This window comes from Salvelinus sp. IW2-2015, unplaced genomic scaffold, assembly GCF_002910315.2.
Source record: "Salvelinus sp. IW2-2015 unplaced genomic scaffold, ASM291031v2 Un_scaffold16521, whole genome shotgun sequence".
NCBI lineage: Eukaryota > Metazoa > Chordata > Actinopteri > Salmoniformes > Salmonidae > Salvelinus > Salvelinus sp. IW2-2015.
Window position 1 is genome coordinate 21,940 of NW_019957625.1, and position 19,901 is coordinate 41,840.

General features: G+C 42.7%; 2 protein-coding genes and 1 pseudogene across 18 annotated transcripts in view; 1 reads left to right on the top strand and 2 right to left on the bottom strand.

Moving 5' to 3' along the window:
• The window catches only part of LOC112080818 (prokineticin receptor 2-like), an 8,414-nt pseudogene extending 6,257 nt beyond the window's left edge, over positions 1 to 2,157 (bottom strand).
• Positions 2,158 to 6,775: 4,618 nt separating this feature from the next.
• LOC112080823 (U2 small nuclear ribonucleoprotein B'') lies at positions 6,776 to 12,698 on the bottom strand. 2 transcript variants are annotated; one of them, XM_024146755.2, is made up of 7 exons: positions 12,602 to 12,698; positions 12,241 to 12,327; positions 11,885 to 12,057; positions 11,508 to 11,642; positions 8,763 to 8,801; positions 7,695 to 7,783; positions 6,776 to 7,159 (listed from the first exon to the last, which is right to left on the bottom strand). In XM_024146755.2, exons 1-7 carry the CDS (start codon positions 12,672 to 12,674, stop codon positions 7,000 to 7,002), a joined length of 756 nt encoding a protein of 251 aa, XP_024002523.1. In that variant the 5' UTR covers positions 12,675 to 12,698; the 3' UTR covers positions 6,776 to 6,999. The 2 variants fall into 2 exon arrangements, with proteins under 2 accessions (XP_024002523.1, XP_024002524.1); XM_024146756.2 differs by lacking the exon at positions 12,602 to 12,698 and adding an exon at positions 12,490 to 12,591.
• LOC112080822 (kinesin-like protein KIF16B) overlaps positions 12,699 to 19,901 on the top strand; it is a 35,664-nt gene continuing 28,461 nt past the window's right edge. For 3 of the 16 annotated variants that reach the window (XM_024146748.2, XM_024146749.2, XM_024146754.2), the window contains exons 1-6: positions 12,816 to 13,118; positions 14,432 to 14,501; positions 14,975 to 15,088; positions 16,181 to 16,297; positions 18,311 to 18,408; positions 18,979 to 19,088. In XM_024146748.2, coding sequence (XP_024002516.1) covers positions 13,072 to 13,118; positions 14,432 to 14,501; positions 14,975 to 15,088; positions 16,181 to 16,297; positions 18,311 to 18,408; positions 18,979 to 19,088 — 556 coding nt within the window. In that variant the 5' untranslated portion in view covers positions 12,816 to 13,071. The other 13 variants (XM_024146750.2, XM_024146751.2, XM_024146752.2 and 10 more) reach the window with 10 other exon arrangements.

Consider the following 19,901-nt stretch of genomic DNA (forward strand, 5'->3'; position numbering starts at 1 on the left):
AAAGGAGGAGAGACTCCAACAACCTTATTTCCTGTGCCCGAGCGAGCACGAGCATTTTTAGCATTCTTCAGGCGATTCATAAATATGCTCTCATTTTTACTTTTGGATTCTTTATTATATTTTAAAATGAAGGACCATCGGAGACGATGCCAGGCGGCCTTTGTGGTTTACTCATATTAATGAGGAACTATGTATAGTTGATATCTTCATCCTTCCAAACCATGTGTATTATAGAGCTTAACGATTCTAGTTTTCTCTTGTCCTAAGAAACACCTGACTGATTGAAATAGACCACCTCACACTCATGAACCCTCATTAGCTCAACTCAGGATTCTTCATAACTAAGGCACGTGATATCGAACAATCCTTCTCAAAATCTCCCTGCACATCTCCGTCTGTTGAGGGATTCCACATTGGTGAAGAATATCTTCTAATTCATTACAAACTTTCACGTAATTCTCTTCCTCAAGATGCGCTCTTCATGGCCAGACACGACATGTGAGGTTGTCCGAGAGATATAATCAGACATGCCCGCGAGGCCAATGAGTCCGGAATTACCATCTAAAATACAGGACAATTTGGAGAGGAGGAGCCTGTAGTCATATGGTTCCTGTCTTAGAGAGAACTTCCACATAACCTTTTCGAAAAGGTAGCCGCCCACTGGAGCCCCTTGCGTGTAACGTTCCGTTTTATTTCTATAGTTATTTACTCCTGTAATCCCTCTTTCTGCGGCTTTGGCCTTCCACAATACAAGCTGCGTGCTGTCCTCGATAGACTCGCAGTTTTTGCCTATCGAGTGTAATCAAGACACTTCTCTCTGAAGGTTGCATGTGTTTTGATTAAGAGCGTCACATGCGCTTAACAATTGTTCCCAAAAGAACATGTGCTTTCACTTTGCTTTCATCGTAAAAGTTATTTATTAATTCTACCCACCCTGATTATTATGATATACCCTCTTGGTCACTATCTGATCATAACTATGGTTAGCACAATCGCTATTATTAGCTATCTTTCATTTTTTGCCTTCAGAATTCAGCCCCATACTGCTGTCAACGAGCGTGGACCCTTCTTTGGTCTTCACTAGCACAAAACAGGCCTTACTATGCATTAATCTTATTTATCTCACACCCCTTTTGCGATCCTTCCAGAGTGGAAATGTGTGGAATCAATGTCCAGACATAATTCCCCCCTGGCTGTATTTTTGACGTTGTGGTATCTAACCTATTAACTTGGTAACCAGGGGATCGTGTGGAGTATAATCAGGTGCTCAGCGCACTAAGGGGCCGCTAGTCTCGAGGCTGCGTTGTCGCATTTTCTATTTATTTCTTCTGGTGTTGCGTTGCAGGAAGACGTAGGGATGTGCCTCACTCAAGCGTTTGCAGAGGTGGGGTTCGACTGCATACCATTTGACAGACTTTTTCAGAGAGCCCCGAGTTCCTGTCCGCATGCACTTGGCGCTCTCGTCCCCCGCCGGACAGTTATGCTCAGGAACCTGCCCAACAGTGTGTTGATAGAGCACTTGAGCTGCCATTAGGAAAATGGCTAGTTGCCACCGCGTCTTCTCGTCACGCAGTAGGCCAGCTCTCGTGTGAGTTTTTCTGTCCCTGGTAGATCAGTGTGGGGTGGAGAGTGCACATGGCCCAGTTGAGATGAGAGCTGTTAGTATGGCGCCAGCAGTAGCAGCTGGTACGGTAGCAGCAACCCATAGAGATCGAGTCACAATCCTGCTCTCTCGGCTTCTTGTGCAGTTGAACGGAGGAGGGGATTTCCGCTTTCCGGAGATGCAGTAGACAAGACTCTTGTTGTCGGTAAGCCAGGCGCTACCATTGATACCAAAAGCTCACACGGGCCCAAGATCCTGGTCAAGCACTATTGGGGCTTTGACGGCCACGTCCTGGGGTTCTCAGTGGCATATAGGATCGAAACGAGGAAAGTAGAGCGGTAGTAGAGCTGTGGGGTCAGAGCGGGGCGAGACGTGCTTGGAGATTGCGGCGTCATGTGGTCCAGCATAGGTCAAGAGAGATAGCGGGATGGAGATGGATCGGTGATCACTACTGCTAGCGCTCATGGCTGTACGGCCCCGCTCACTGGGTACTGGGTGGGACGGGTCTCGGAGATGCGAGGCCTCTTCAGTAAGGGATGAGAAACGTAGGACATAGTAACTATGGGTGAAACAAGACAAAGAAGAACGGAGGAAGGTGATATGGCAGGATGAACACAAGATTGGAAAGGATGTTCGAGTTACCTGAGCGTCTAAGTGTGTGTTTTTTACTGTCAGCTTTCATACCTTGACTTATGTGGCCAACTAGGGCTTATTATCATATGAATTAATGGGGTTGGTGGAGAATCTTCCAAGATTGAATTGCGTAAACCCATTACCTAGAAGCCTCTTTTCTATATTTACTTGGCGTCGCTATGGAGGTTTTTGGGGAAACCAACTACCTGTACATCTTGAGGGTGAGATTTATAAACGGTGATTAATTTGGGGATCTCCGAAAGGACTCATGTCTATTAAATATATATATTACTATACCATTATCAAAAAATCTACTTTATACTAATATATATTGATTTATTTATTATGAATTTTGGGTTTTAACACTTTTTTAATATTGGATCTTGGGAGAGCATGTGTCACTCTACGTCATGCATAGGGGAATGGAGACATAAGTTTGGACTGGTTGGAGGGATATCGGGCGTGGGTAGTGAACATTTTGGCTTATGTGGCATTCTGATCTGGTGATCTCAATGCTCTTTGGTGTTTTTGCGTACTTAACAAAAGGAAAGTATTTCTTTTTTTAAGTGGTAGCATTGGGTGGTATTGTCCAGAGCATATACAATAGTATTTGAATTATCAATATGTGTGTTATTTGTGAGCATCGTAACCCCTGTCGTACCCTTCCCCCCCCCAACACACACACACATTTATTCCACAAAAGAAAAGTACACAATTAATAATAAGATTTAAGCTCCCCCCTAAAAAAAGTGTTTTGAGGCAAGAATTGATGATAGTGCTTTATTCACAAACATGGTTACTACTAATCCCAAAGTAAAATTTGGAACACTATCTTCCCTGTGTTATTTTATACTTGGCCTCGATACCCTTAGATGGTGTGGAGGTAGTTCCACTTTACTCCAGTAGTTTCATTAATTGGTTTTTTGTGAAACAATTCCTAGCGTTTTTACACTCCGATCCATTTGTTTAGGCTGACCATCTAGATAGATCAGGGCTATGCATAGACTGTGCGATTGCTTTCTTCATTTTGGTACAGCTCACGATCTAAAATTAACAATAATTTCACGAGAGAAGGCTCTATTAGAATAGTTATAGGATATATATTTAGGATTAATTATAGATTGCGCTGCGTTTGGGTCAAATTTAAAAAACATGCCAAGGTTAAATTCTAGAAGGCTTGACCCAAATTCTTTACGGGTATCTTAAGTTTTTTTGTTGATCTTCAAAAGAGCCAGAAAATGGTGTTGTCCTTTTACACTCAACCAATCTTTCCTTCTCAGTTGGCCTAATTTGGGGTCCTGTGGGGGTGGGCAGGATTTTTCTTTCCAGTTGGATGAGTTAGCGGCATTTTCAATAAGAGAAAAAACGACTTTAAGTATGAGGCCTGAGCATCCACACAAGCACTGAATAGGATTGCCAGCCGGTCTCCGTACCTCCTTAGTACAAAGAAACATAGCGTAACAATACATAAATGTCCGGTTACTAACTGTAGACTGGTGAAAGGACAACACCAATATCACTTAAAATTATCGTATCACCTTCATATTTCCCAGATTTTATGGCAAAGAGAGTATTGCATCAGACGGATATGATAAAATTAAGAGAAAAGATCGATAGAAAGAAAGTAAGATTTCGTTAAGTTCAAGACTTTAAAGGCAGTGAGGGGCTTCTCTCTGGGGGCGCTGTAGGGGTGGGAGCACCTGTTTTTAGGCGTGCTTTGAGTGACGTGAGAGACTGTTTGGGGCTGAGGAGTTCACTGAGGTATGGGGACCAGAAGCATTAAGGGATTTGAAGACTAACAGGAGGTTTTGAAGTTGATTCTGAATTGGATGGGTAGCCAGTGGAGAAGGCTAGAATGGGGTGATGTGGGCAGATCTCCGGTTCCTGTGAAGACCTTGGCAGCTCTGTTCTGCACAAGCTGCAGCCTGTGGATGCTGTTTTTCGGGGAGACTACCAAAGAAGGCATTTCAGTAATTGAGTCGGGAGAGTTAGTATGAACTTTAGCACAGCCAGTAATATAGTAATATTTGTCACAGCTCTAGCAAATGACATTTGTATCAATTCTACTCTTCGAACTTTTGAAGAAAATATCTACCTGAGGCTACCGTTTAGAACCGGGCAGGGCCAGCAGCAGTGTAGGAGGATATATGCACAGCCCTCCATGTGCTCGCCAGAGGTAGCCTGACTGCCATTAGGTACCGAGATGAGATCCTCAGACCCCTTGTGAGACCATATGCTGACACATGCACATTTGTGGCCTGCTGGAGGTCATTTTGCAGGGCTCTGGCAGTGCTCCTCCTTGCACAAAGGCGGAGGTAGCGGTCCTGCTGCTGGGTTGTTGCCCGCCTACGGCCTCCTCCACGTCTCCTGATGTACTGGCCTGTCTCCTGGTAGCGCCTCCATGCTCTGGACACTACGCTGACAGACACAGCAAACCTTCTTGCCACAGCTCGCATTGATGTGCCATCCTGGATGAGCTGCTGATTTGATTTCACAGAAGTGTGATTGACATGGAGTTACATTGTGTTGTTTAAGTGTTCCCTTTATTTTTTTGAGCAGTGTAGATGTTATAGGTATAGAGGGTTAGATAATATACACTGAGTTTACAAAACATTAGGAACTCTTTACTCTTCCATGATATAGACTGACCAGGTGAAAGCTATAATCCCTTATTCATTTCAATCCACTTCAATCAGTGTAGATGAAGGGGAGGATTTTTAAGCCTTGAGACATGAATTGTGTATGTGTGCCATTCAGATTGTGAATGGGAAAGTACACCGGCACACCGGTTTGAGTGTGTCAAGAACTGCAACACTGCTGGGTTTTTAACGCTCACCAGTTTCTCGTGTGTATCAAGAATGGTCCACCACCCATAGGTATTCCAGCCAACTGTGGGAAGCATTGGAGTCAACATGGACACCTTGTAGAGTCTATGCCCTTGAGGGCAAAAGGGTGTGCAACTCAATATTAGTTGGTGTTCCTAATGTTTCGTACACTCAGTGTAGGTATGTGTGGGAGGAAATCCAGAGTCCCTTAGTGGGGGAGTGTGTGTGGGACCCAAACCATCGGTCAGTGTGACTGCACCCTATCTTGACCTGCACTTTGAGCCAACAACTGAGTGTGTATGTTTGTGTGGTACCTGCCTGGTAAAATACCCTGACAGTAAAACATYGGGACACGTGTAGAGGACTAGCTTGGGGGAAATGGCTCTCTTTGATGCCAGTCAGTGCTAATATAGAGCAGAATATAGTACTACAGCTCAAGCAGACCAGTTAGAAGTGGAGCAGATCAATATCCAGACACACGTCCTAAATGGCACACTATTACCCAAAAAGTGCACTACTTTTGACTGGAGCCCTATGGGAATAGGGTGCCATTTGGGACATATAGTATCTTATCTTAAACCAGTTGGACCATTTACCAGAGACCCCCCCAATGGAAAATGTGTCCTATCTTCACGAGGCACTTTATCACAGCATGCGATTATCAAAAGCAGTGAACATCTGGACTCGTCGTGACGCCATCCCATTTTATAAATCTTTGGCAGATAAATCTGTTTCTCATTTTACCCTTCTCTCTCTCTATTGCTCCAGGGAACATATACAACTTGATGACAAAGGTATAATTGTTCATTTGGAAATTGCTGAACCCATTGACTGCACAAGCTTTCATCAGACATCTGATCAATACGTTGTGTTCTGACTATATATTCGTAGACACTATTATTGATGTGCTTGTCAGTTGAGATGCCGAAGTATTACGAAGGCAGGCAGACAGTGCTAGATTAGATTGAACAGTCAATGAATGGTAGTGAATTTACTATTGTTGGGAATGCTGATCCAAGAGCTTTGTATTAACCTCCAATTCAAATTTAGGAAGTCAATCCAGACACTTTTAAGTATTGTTTTGGGCTAATGACTGCAGGAGAGCCCAGATGCTGAACCCAACAACAGAACTGGCAAGAGGGGTTTCTGAAGTTTATATTGAGCTGTAATAACTGTATTCAGGTCAATCTGACCATAAGTCATATAGCCGATGCTGGCACTAAGACCGCACTCAATGAGCTGCATACGGCCATAAGAAAACAGGAAAACACCCATCCAGAGGCAGCGCTCCTAGTGGCCCTGGGACTTTAATGCAGGAAAACTTAAATCCGTTTTACCTAATTTCTACCAGCATGTGAAATGTGCAACCAGAGGGGGGGGGGGGATGTGACCACCTTTACTCCACACACAGAGACGCGTACAAAGCTCTCCCTCGCCCTCCATTTGGCAAATCTGACCATAATTTTTACGTGACTGGGATGGAAACTATAACAATTTGCTCACTTGATCACAGGACCAATGATTAGCATCCCCAATGTGAATTTGCAAAGAAAACAATTTCACATTCATGTTTGCGGAGAGTAAGGATGTTACGACACTACATTGTTACATGTTATTGGGCTTGAGTCTACAATCACCAACTGTCCTTTTGGGGCCTCCAGGACCAGGGCTATACATTAGGAACATGTCAGAGGAAGCATCTGAGGCGCCACAGTTACACAAAAGTCCTTTATTACGGTGCCATATAAAATAGAGACGATGTTTAGAGGATTCTCTTCACACTCCACCTCACAGTGACTGCACAGAAATCAGTCAAAATAACTAGGAAAACTCCTGGGAGATTCCACAGTCGATGCATAAAAACGAAGGGGGGAAAAATCAGGGGGTCCAACCCAGAGTCCAATATGTGTCCCCTGTCCAGTGACGTCATCGTGGGAACTACTTCTTGGCATAAGTGATCTTCATGGCGCATTGGGCCGTAATCCGGAAGCCCTGCAGTGCATCTTTGGCCACTCCCGCCTGGCCCTCGCTCTCAAACTCTACAAAGGAGATGTCGTGTTTGCCAGGGACGAGTCGCACCTCTTTGAAACCAGGGAATCTATGAGGGGAAAAAATGAAATCATGAGTGCATTGAGAGAAATGTTCAGAAATCAGAAATGTAATGAATAGAGCTGACGTGATCTCCCTTTTCTACATGGCAGACAAACAGGTTTGTTCTACACAATGCATTTCTATCTGAACGTTCTATAGTTTCGGACCCTCTTGAACAGAGCCCCAGTTGCCATGCTGCAAAATATAATATATCAAAATGCTTCACCACCTGGCAATGGTGAAGTCTGAAATGTGAATGATATAGAGCAGAGGTTCTTAAACGTTTTCAGCTCGAGACCCAAATGAGAAATTGACCGTCCTCCTGTGACCCAAATCGCCCTCCATTATAACTCACAACCCACCTCTCTCACATGCCCAGGGCTCCTACCCATAGTTTAAGAAACACTGATATAAAGCTACCACTGTATATTTCACAAGTTAATGAGCCAGACTCAATAACAATTGCTGCCCAAGTTGAATGAATGCAAATCGGGCATCTAGGCTAGTTTACTCATTTGACAACAAGATCATTCAATACTCACTGATTGAACAGCATGGAGAGCATCATTTCATTAGTTTCCTCTGGCAGGTTATTAAGGAATAAAATGTAGTTGGGTGGATTGTCTGGAACCTAAAAAGACAAAAGAAATCAGTCTAATTGTCACATAAAACCTCCCCATAAAACTTTTTTTTTTTTTACAGCTTAGTCAATAAGCAGACCAGACTATCTGTAGCACTCCAACCGTTAATCCAAACAGGGCRCATCAAACAGTAAAATGTTCCTAAAATAGTGAGAGGAGAGATCTTTGCAAGAATACAAGGCATTGCAACATTGCGCTTATTAAAAGAGAGAGTCCATCAGCACTAGTGATTTAGTCAGTCACTCACAAGGGACATTTGCCGAGTAAACACAACCCCATATACATCTCAATGGAGTTGAGTTGTGATGAGTGTCGGCGGAGTGTACCCCTATTACAGTCGGTATCAGTCGATACTTTAAATGCGAACCTTGTACCCGTGTTTCTCCTGTGTAACTATGTTCTATTCTTTGGATGCTGCAATCCGCCGTTTTTTTGGAAAACAGCATTATTTTACACCACCTCCGCCAAGGGGGCTGTTGTTTGTTAACGGAGAAGGAGCAGCCACATCATTGCACGGCTGATATTTTTTTTGGGGGGGGCAGGAGATGCAAAGAGTGCAATTTCTTATCAGAAACTATGGACTCCAACTCCCACTGACAACTCTATAACAATCAGGACAAGCACAGGTACACTGTTAGCATCAAATCATTTCTAGAAGCAACGCACAGTAGTGCATGTTTGAAGTCACCAACTTCATATTCTATTGGAAAACAGTGGATTACACAGAGCAATTTGACAGACGTCACAAAATGTTTTAGTTTTTTTAAATCGTAAACTACAGATGGCAGCACCCAAAAAAAAGAACACAGGTGCAAGGTACAAATATTGACTGATACCGACTTGTAGTCGTAGGTACACTCGCAACGCCACTGAGATGTATATGAAGCGGAGTTTACTCAGCAAAAGGGAAATGAACAAGTTCACTTAACATTCTAGGTTATTATACTTGATAGGGCTAGAAAGGCTTACCTGCATGGTTGTTGGAGCGTTGTTTGTGCTGGCTGATCCCTGTTAAGATAAAAGATAAACAACAACAAAAAATATGAAAATCGCGTTGGAGTAAAATGACTGACTACATTCAAAAGCGTACAGGATGGCATATAGGCTCTGGTCAAAAAGACTAACTATAATATATAGTATAGGGAATTGGATGCCATCTAGGAAGCATTCATATATAGCCTATGTGCCGATGCTGGCACTAAGACCGCACTCAATGAGCTGTATACGGCTACAAGCAAACAGGAAAACGCTCATCCAGAGGCGGCGCTCCTAGTGGCCGGGGACTTTAATGCAGGGAAACTTAAATCCATTTTAACTGATTTCTACCAGCATGTTAAATGTGCAACCAGGGGAATAAACAACAAACTAGACCACCTTTACTCCACACACAGAGATGCGTACAAAGCTCTCACTCGCACTCCATTTGGCAAATTTGACCATAATTCTATCCTGATTCCTGCTTACAAGCAAAAACTCATACAAAAAGACCCATTGACTCTGTCTATAATAAAGTGGTCAGATGAAGCAGATGCTAAGCTACAGGACTGTTTTGCTAGCACAGACWGGAATATGTTCCGAGATTCTTCCGATGGCATTGAGGAGTACACCACATCAGTCACTGGCTTTATCAATAAGTGCATTGATGACGTCATCCCCACAGTGACTGTAGCGTATACCCCAACAAGAAGCCATGGGTTACAGGCAACAGCCGCACTGAGATAAAGAGTAGAGCTGCTGCTTTCAAGGAGCGGGACTCTAACCCGGAAGCATATAAGAAATCCCACTATAACCTCCGGCGAACCATCAAAGAGGCAAAGCGTCAACACAGGACTAAGATTGGATCATACTACACCGGCTCTGACGCTCGTCGGATGTGGCAGGGCTTGCAAACTATTACAGACTACAAAAGGGAAGCAAAGCCGAGAGGTGCCCAGTGATACGAGCCTACCAGACRAGCTAAACGACTTCTATGCTCGCTTCGAGGCAAGCAACACTGAAACATRCATGAGAGCATCAGCTGTTCCGGACAACTGTGTGATCACGCACTCCGTAGCCGATGTGAGTAAGACCTTAAAACAGGTCAACATTCACAAGGCCGTAGGGCCAGATGGATTACCAGGACGTGTACTCTGAGCATGCGCTGACCAAATGGTGTCTTCCCTGACATTTAACCTGTCCCTGACTGAGTATGTAATACCAGCATGTTTCAAGCAGACCACCATAGTCCCTGTGCCCAAGAACACTAAGGTAACCTGCCTAAATGACTATTGACCCGTAGCACTCACGTCTGTAACCATGAAGTCCTTTGAAAGGCTGGTCATGGCTCACATCAACACCATTATCCCAGAAACCCTATAACCACTCCAATTTGCATACCACCCCAGCAGATCCACATGATGCAATCTCTATTGCACTCCACACTGCCATTTCCCACCAGGACAAAGGGAACACCTATGTGAGAATGCTATTCATTGACTACAGCTCAGYGTTCAACACCACAGTGCCCTCAAAAGCTCATCACTAAGCTAAGGACCCTGGGACTAAACACYTCCCTCTGCAACTGGATCCTGGACTTCATGACGGGCCGCCCCCGGGTGGTAAGGGTYGGTAACAACACATCCGCCACACTGATCCTCAACACTGGGGTCCCCCMAGGGGTGCGTGCTCAGYCCCCTCCTGTACTCCCTGTTCACCCATGCGTGCATGGCCAGGCTCGACTCCAACAGTGACAACAGTGGTAGGCCTGATCACCAACAACGATGAGACAGCCTATAGGGAGAAGGTTAGAGACCTGGCCGTGTGGTGCCAGGATAATAACMTCTCCTTCAACGTGATCAAGACAAAGTAGATGATTGTGTACTACAGGAAAAGGAGGACGAGCACACCCCCATTCTCATTGACAGGGCTGTAATGAAGCAGGTCGAGAGCTTCAAGTTCCTTGGTGTTCACATCAACAAACTATCATGGTCCAAACACACCAAGACAGTCGTAAAGAGGGCACGACAAAGCCTAAGGAGACTAAAAAGACTTGGCATGGGTCCTCARATCCTCAAAAGGTTCTACAGCTGCACCATCGAGAGCATCCTGACTGGTTGCATCASRGCCTGGTATGGCAACTGCTCGGCCTCCGACCGCAGGGCAYTACAGAGGGTAGTGCGTACGGCCCAGTATATCACTGGGGACACGCTGCCATCCAGGACCTCTATACCAGAYGGTCAGAGGAAGGCCTTTWWAAAATTGTCAAAGACTGCAGCCACCCTAGTCATAGACTGTTCGCYCTGCTACCGCACGGSAAGCGGTACCGGGACGCCAAGTCTAGGTCCAAAAGGCTTCTTAACAGCTTCTACCCCCAAGCCATAAGACTCTTGAACAGCTAATCAAATGGCTACCCWGACTATTTGCATTGCCCCCCTCCCCCTTTTACACTGCTGCTACTCTCTGTTTATTACCTCTACGTTACCTCAATTACCTCAACTAACCAGTGCCCTCGCACATTGACTCTGTACCGGTACCCCCTGTATATAGCCTTGCCACTGTTATTTTACTGATGCTCTTTAATTATTTGTTACTTTTATTTTTKACTTAACACTTATTTTTCTTAAAACTCATTGCTGGTTAAGGGCTTGTAAGTAAGCATTTCACTGTAAGTTCTACACCTGTTGTATTTGGCGCATGTGACAAATAACATTTGAAAATTTGATATACTAGTCTCACCAGTGCTGGTTTCTTGGCCACATTGGCCACTTGATCTTGAGCCTTCTTCTTCCTRTCCTTCTTCTTGTCCTTGTCCCCAAATGTGCCTCTGATTTTGGAGATCACCTCAGAGTCTGTCTTAGCATACTGAATGCGCTGAAAACAAGAGACAAGTACAATCARATGTATGCCAAGCACAGACCTGGGTCGTATTCACTAGAAACCAAATGGTAGAAAACAGACCGAAAAGCGGAGGAAGTGTCTGAAACTCACGTTTTCATTGCAAAATGTTTTGCTGCTACGGTGCAAAACGTTTTGCTCATATACGGTAATGAATACCACCCTGTACTACTGCCATGTGTGAAAATGACATACACAACTACTAAGTAATAACTTACCATGGGCTTATTGTAGAAAGGAAATCCTTGAAGTTGACGCAGTGCATTCGTAGCTGATGCAAGCTCTTTGAACACCACAAAAGCCTGCCCTCTCATCTTCATGGTTTTCATGGCAACAATGTCCATGACTTGCCCAAACTGAGAGAACAGGGCATAGAGTGACCGCTTCAGTTCTAGAAGGCAACAACAACAAATRTTACTTCACTGTTGTTACTTATAGACTCATCGACAAAGACACATAAATCTATGTAAACTTACTACAGCTCCAGTACAAGAGGATAAATTGCTATCTAGCTCTGAAGGAACGCTGTAGCTAGCTACATGATCTTGGAACAAAGATGCACTGTGATTCTTACCATCCTTCTTGATCTTATCATTTACATTATTGATGTAAATGGTGTGGTTTGGTCGAATATCCATGATTAACAACTGTCCCCTTTCACCTGGAACAACAACAAAACAAAAACATCGCAAACATTAGCTGGGTACTTTAGCTTGCTAGCTAGCTGTAGCTACTACTGGCTAGYTAGTACAGTAAATGAAACGGTGAGGCACGCTAACCGTGCCTTAGCTAGCTAGTTAACATTTCTAATAAGCTTCATCACCTCGAACTGATAGCTGGTGCTACTGACCAGACACATGTACAGATTAAACAGATCAACATTTATATGTSTGCAAACAAAACTGATTGCAGATAAACTGACTGTTTGAGCTCACCTCTCTCTACACACTTTCCAGAAAACACAGGAAGTAAATGTGCGCGCTGGTTCCTGGTTCTTCTTCGGTTCATCAAGAGTTCTCTACCGCCATCGTCTGTACAGGAGTGTAACTATTTTCCCCACGAATGTATTTTGTCCTCTCGGAGAACTCGTATCAGCTTTGTGATTTACTAGCTGATGACACTTTGTGAGTTGAGTTTGATTATTTTTCTGTGACGGTAATGATAGCAGGCTAATATAAAGTGCACGCTCAAGTCTCAGGAGGGAGCACAAGTAGCTAGCGCTCTTCTTTTGAAGGTAACATTGGCTCTGTGTGCAACCGGTCCGCAGGTACAGAGGGAACTGGACACAGACTCAAGATACTGAAACGCGCTTGCCACATTTATTTGTACTTAACACTATTTGGTTGTGTCTTTCAAGGACATCTGGATCTAGTAGCAGGTGAAGCAGACAGAAAGGGGATGTGCAATGGCATCGGTGCGGGTAGCTGTCCGGCTCAGGCCTATGAACAGACGGTAAGTAAAGCAAAAAAAACATGCTAAACAAACAAAAACGGCCAAATTRTGCTATTGTTGTTACTAATGGTTATAATGTTTCATTTTAAGAGAGGCGCCCGGCTGGACACTGATTCACTGTGATACATTGTAACCAGTTCAAACTTCTTACAGTTTAATGCACTCTAATTTGTCTGGCATCATATGACTGACCATGTTGCAGGAACACTGCTTCTTAATATATGTGTCATAACAAACACTGACGTTGCCACAACTGTCTCTTCCAAAATGTTAAGGGATACAGCATTTGGGATGTAAATGCCGACCACACTCAAAGGAACACGAGCCCACCACACACCCTCTTGCTAATCCACCAATAAGAACGGCTGGRTGTTGGCACGCAAACATTATTTTAGGTGGCAGACAGCTGGCGAGGTGACGGGTGAACAAGTTTAACTAACAAAACAAACATGAAGAGTAGGAACTAGAGTTACCATGGCTGTGYTGTGTCCGGTATTGGGAGTTAGTATTGGCACCCAGGGATTATGGGACGCCTTAATACTTTTCTGACAAACTATTTCCAACGGTAAATAGGATACATACATAGCTGCATGACAGAAGACAACCACCCTGCCACTTACTCTACACACCTATGTTAAATGTGGGTGTGTGAAATATGATGTACAGATGCCAAATAAGTAAGATGCACTATGCACCTGTAGAAAAACAAGGAAGGATTCTGAAGGAAGTAACCTTTCTCACATTTTTTTTGACCAATTAGCCCAGAGTATAACCTTATCCAGTTGGCATCGTGTTGATGGTAATCTGTTCGGCAGCAGAAAGTACGGTTTTATTTCATTCCAGTATGTCTTACTGGAAAGGCCACTAATAATTAAAGCTTGAACTGAATACTTCCACAGAGGGACTAGGAAGAGTCGCAGCAAGAAACATTTCCTCCAGACTTCTAGTGATCAATTAAGCAAATAAGAACTGAGAGGATTCGGTTGGGGCATTCTTCCCGACCCCAGACGGCCCCATCTTAGAGAGAATGTAGTCTTCTACAAAGATAACAATGCCCAACATTATAGATTAATTAGTCACAGTAAATTTGTTTACTATGTTGTCTTTTGTTGCTAATGTAACGGGTACCTTTTCTTGTTGGTCCAATTTGTGAATCACAAAGTAYTGCAATTTGGTACAACCTGAAAGTAATAATTTTCTTACTCTGATGCTCCTTCTTGGTTCACTGTCTCTGTTGCGTCATGGTTTGGCTCAGAAAGGGAAGACTTAATTATTTGGAAGTATTAACCTGTTTTATGTTTTTATTTTTACAGGGAGAAGGATTTGACTGCCAAAAACATCATTGAAATAAAAGAGGACAAGACCACCATTACAAACTTGAGGGTAATTTTAAGTTTTAAACAGCCTTTCTACAATAATAATCAATTAACCCATAGCTAGGCCTGTATTTCTTTCTGTTTGGCAGATGTTTAGCATAAAATGAATATCATTTTTTAATACTAGTTCTATTTAATTATCAATTATTTACTTATTTGGTCTTAACATATGATCAGTGAACATGCCTCGTGTCCGGGGCTCCTGAGTGTCGCAACGGTCTAAAGCACTACATCTCAGTGCTAGTGGYGTCACTACAGACCCTGGTTCGATTCCAGACTGTATCACAACCGGCTGTGATTGGGAGTCCCAAAGGGCGGCGCGCAATTGGCCGAGCGTCGTACAGWTTAGGGTTCGGACGGGGTAGGCCGTCATTGTAAATAAGAATTTGTTCTTAATTGACTTGCCTAGTTAAATAAATACAATTGCACTCCGCTTTGTGTTTACAGTGTATTTCAGCCTATTTTGTTGTATTTCATTAGATACCAGATGGCATTACTGGCGATTCGATGAGGGAGAGAAAAAAGACCTTCACCTATGACTTCTCCTATGACTCCGCCGACAGTAAAAGCAACACCTTTGTCTCTCAAGAAAAGGTAAATGTCATATTTCGGTCTGAAAACGTGATCTGGACTAACACTTTCTGTTTTTTTAGTCCAAATGGGATTATAGTCAAAGCAGCTTACATTTGCMTCAGTTCAGGGGTCATTACATTTTTTTTAAATTTGTAGGACATTTTTGTTATGGATGGAAGTTTATTGAGTCAAAACAGTTTGCTAATGTTCTGTTAGTCTAGTCCACATGTTGACTCACAAGCTTCAGACATAAGATATGATGTGTTGTGCAATTTTAAAGTTGTTGTGCAACTTTAAAAAAAAAATCATTATATTTCATCATACAGGGGTCTAAGTAGATTTAATTTCTGGTACAGGACCTTCTCACATGCGTTTTTTTGGAGGCCTAAACAGAATTACTTAGAATAATGGAGAAAGACATCTGTAACAAAACAAAACACCATGAATGACATTCATGACATGTACTGAATGACATTCAGTGATTGTTTTTTGATCAGGCTTACACTTGTAGCCTGAATTGATGCGTCCACTGTCCACGTGCATCTCGGTCACCGCCACTCTTGTGTTATTGCCCTACCGCATCGCATTTTGGAGCGTATTCCACACGTTTTCAAGTCCGTTTGCTAATTTTTCATGTGGGTGACATGCGGTAACGATAAATAATATTGTAGTGGCCTACAGTTTTCTTGGAATCTTTGTTTTAATTATCGTGACAGGCTCATGTTCAACCGGTACAGCGTACCCCTTGGATCTTACCGGCTTACTTTCACCCCTGGCATCATGTCAGTGCAGTATCAACAGTAACACAGCCTATGAGTTAACTGTTATAAATGTGTTAAAATTATGGATGCATAAATTCCATATTTTTTTGTTTGTGTTGTATTGGCTAGTTTCTTTCTTTCACTGACTGCCTACAGTGAGATATGTTTTAGCCAGTTAGATCTGGGGCCTGTTCAGGACGTCGCAACTTTACGGGCCATTCAGATCTAAATGTACTGTTTGGAACAAATGAGTCCCTGTCATTGTGAATCATATCAGCTACATTCCAATTTGCCAAAGCTCTGAACATTTCACCTTTTTGAACAAGCCCATGTTTGCCCTCTTCCTTTGTAGGTGTTCAAAGACCTGGGTTCAGATGTCCTCAAGGCTGCGTTCCAAGGCTATAACGCCTGCATCTTCGCCTACGGCCAGACCTGCTCGGGGAAGTCCTACACCATGATGGGAAATCCAGTGAGACTAACATTCCCTTTCTTGGCCTGTGTTCATAACACATATCGGAGTAGGAGTTCTGATCTAGGATCAGGTCCTCCTTGTCTATATAATCTTATTCATAATTATCTAAAAAGCACTCCTACTCCCAAGTCAAAGACTGGGCTGTGTTCAGCAGGGCACAATGTTGTGGAATGTTTAAATATACAGTACCAATCAAAAGTTTGGACCACTACTCATTCCAGGGTTTTTCTTTATTTTTACTATTTTCTACATTGTAGAATAATAGTGAAAACATCAACTATGAAATAACACCTATRGAATCATGTAGTAACCAAAAAAGTGTTAAACAAATCAAAATATATTTTATATTTGAGATTCTTCAAAGTAGCCACCCTTCGCCTTGATGACAGCTTTGCACACTCTTGGCATTCTTTCAACCAGCTTCATAAGGAATGCATTTTAATTAACAGGTGTACCTTAAGTTAATTTGTGGAATTCCTTTCCTTCATAATGAATTTGGGCCAATCAGTTGTGTTGTGACAAGGTAGGGGTGGTATACAGAGGAGCCCTATTTGGTAAAAACCAAGTCCATATTATGGCAAGAACAGCTCAAATGAGCAAAGAGAAACGACAGTCCATCATTACTTTAAGACACGAAGGTCAGTCAAGCCGGAAAATTTCAAGAACTTTGAAGGTTTCTTCAAGTACAGTCGCAAAATCCATCAAGCGCTATGATGAAACTGTCTCTCGTGTGGACCACCACAGGAAGGGAATACCCAGATCTGCTGCAGAGGATAAGTTCATTAGAGTTAACTGCACCTCAGATTGCAGCCCAAATAAATGCTTCAGAGTTCAAGTAACAGACACATCTCAACATCAACTGTTCCGAGGAGACTGTGTGAATCAGGCCTTCATGGTCGAATTGCTGCGAAGAAACCACTACTAAAGGACACCAATAAGAAGAGACTTGCTTGGGCCAGGAAACACGAGCAATGGACATTAGACTGGTGGAAATCTGTCCTTTGGTTTGATAAGTCCAAATTTGAGATTTTTGGTTCCAACTGCTGTCTTTGTGAGACGCAGAGTAGGTGAACTGATGATCTCCGCATGTGTATTTCCCACCGTGAAGCATGGAGGAGGTGGTGTGGGGGTGCTTTGCTGGTGAAACTGTCAGTGATTCTATTTAGAATTTAAGGCACACTTAACCAGCATGGCTACCACAGCATTCTGCAGCGATGCGCCATCCCATCTGGTTTGCGCTTAGTCCCACTATCATTTGTTTTTCAACACTATAATGACCCAAAGCACACCTCCAGGCTGTGTAAGGGCTATTTGACCAAGAAGGAGAGTGGTGAATCAGATGACCTGGCCTCCACAATCACCCGACTTCAACCCAATTGAGATGGTTTGGGATGAGTTGGACCGCAGAGTGAAGGAAAAGCAGTCAACAAGTGCTCAGCATATGTGGGAACTTCTTCAAGACTGTTGAAAAGCATGTAGAAAAATAAAGAAAATCCCTTGAATGAGTAGGTGTGTCAACTTTTGACTGGTACTGCATAATGTACAACGATCATGCCTCTCTGACATGGAGATAAGGAATTGGGTCTACTTTGTTCATGACATTTCTGGAACTTTCCACATTTGCTTACTCAACGGGGCTGTTTTTGTTATCAGACTATTGGGACTTCAATCAGTCGTGGAGACCCTGAGCAAATATCACAGTAACGAACGAGGGCTCCGACAGTCCAGTTTTGCTTTCACAAGTCTTGGGGAAAGTGATTAGGGGAAAGTACAAAGTTCATAGTGTCAGTTTTCTCTGTGGACTCTTGTTTTGTAGAAAGACTAAAGACAAACATGACATATTTAGAGTCTTTCCTGTAATGGATTATTTTTAAGAACTGTTCTGTAACATATCAACAGGTTTCCTCAGTCCAGTCGGCCGCTGAACATGGTCAATCGTTGTCAGACTTATCGTGAACTTAACGTCTGCGTTTGATTAAGCGTTTGCTCTATGGATTTMYTTTTCATCAGGGAGATGCTGGTCTCATTCCACGGATATGTGAGGGTCTGTTCAGCCGGATTGCTGGGATGACTCGTTGGGATGAGGCCTCCTTCCGCACCGAGGTCAGGTAAGAAAACTGTCCATTGTCATACCCTGGAATTTTTGGAAGAATTAATTAAGAAGCTTAAAGGAATAATCAACTCAAACAATATTTTGGTATTTGTTGCATTAGTCCACTGTTGATACTGTCCCAAAATGTTGAGCATGTCAGCAATAAAGATTTCAAGATTATATAACTTTCAAAACACGTAGTCACAGCTGGTGTGATGCGTTTTGCATCATATGATGCGAAACTCGTCATACACTGGCTGTATTTCTACCTGTTTGAACGGCAATAGGTCCAATACACATGAAAACATTAAATGACCCCGGGAATCAATAGAACATCGCTCAGAGATGCACAAAAACGATATAACATTCAAAATGGGTGAATCTTTCCTTTTCAATGGTGGCTCAATGAACACTTTTTAAATATAATAAAAAGTGATTGCACATGATCAATAGACGTTCCAGCAATTCGTACCTCATCCAAGAGATGACAAAAAGGGTCCCTTAATAATAATAATTAATAATTGGTAGATGTCATCAGGCTAAACCTGACCTCTGAATGACCTCTTTATCCTCTCAATGTCATCAGCTACCTGGAGATCTACAATGAACGTGTCAGGGACCTGCTCAGGAGGAAGTCTACCCAAACCTACAACCTGAGGGTGAGGGAGCACCCAAAAGATGGACCCTACGTGGAAGGTAAGACAACATTATTCTTTTTGGATCATAATCAATACGGACATAAGGGACCTAATTTGGTATTTTCTCTATTCATTCTAAGACTGATCCCACACCTTTCTGTAAGGCAGAATGATGGCTCCCAAACTCATTATAACAGTGGATATCTCTGTATATGAACTCCCTGTGTTAATCCAATCTGACCCCAGACCTGTCTCAGCCAGAACGATGGCTCCCAAACTCATTAAAACTAGAGGTCGACCGATTTTATGATTTTTCAACGCCAATACCGATTATTGGAGGACCAAAAAAGCCAATACAGATTAATCGCCCAATTTTTTTTATTTTTTTTTATTATAATTTATTTTATTTTAATAATAATCACAACAATACTGAATTAACACTTTTTCATTTGAACTTAATATAATACATAAATAAAATCTATTTAGTCTCAAATAAATAATGAAACATGCTCAATTTGGTTTAAATAATGCAAACACAGTGTTGGAGAAGAAAGTAAAAGTGCAATATGTGCCATGTAAAAAAGCTGATGTTTAAGTTACTTTCTCAGAACATATGAAAGCTGGTGGTTCAATATTCCCAGTTCTTCAATATTCCCAGTTAAGAGGTTTTAGGTTGTAGTTTATTATAGGAATTATGACGCACCGACTATTTCTCTCTATACCATTTGTATTTCATATACCTTTGACTATTGGATGTTCTAATAGGCACTATAGTATTGCCAGCCTAATCTCAGGAGGTAATAGGCTTGAAGTCATAAACAGCGCTGTGCTTCAAGCATTGCTAAGAGCTGCTGGCAAACGCAGTAAAGTT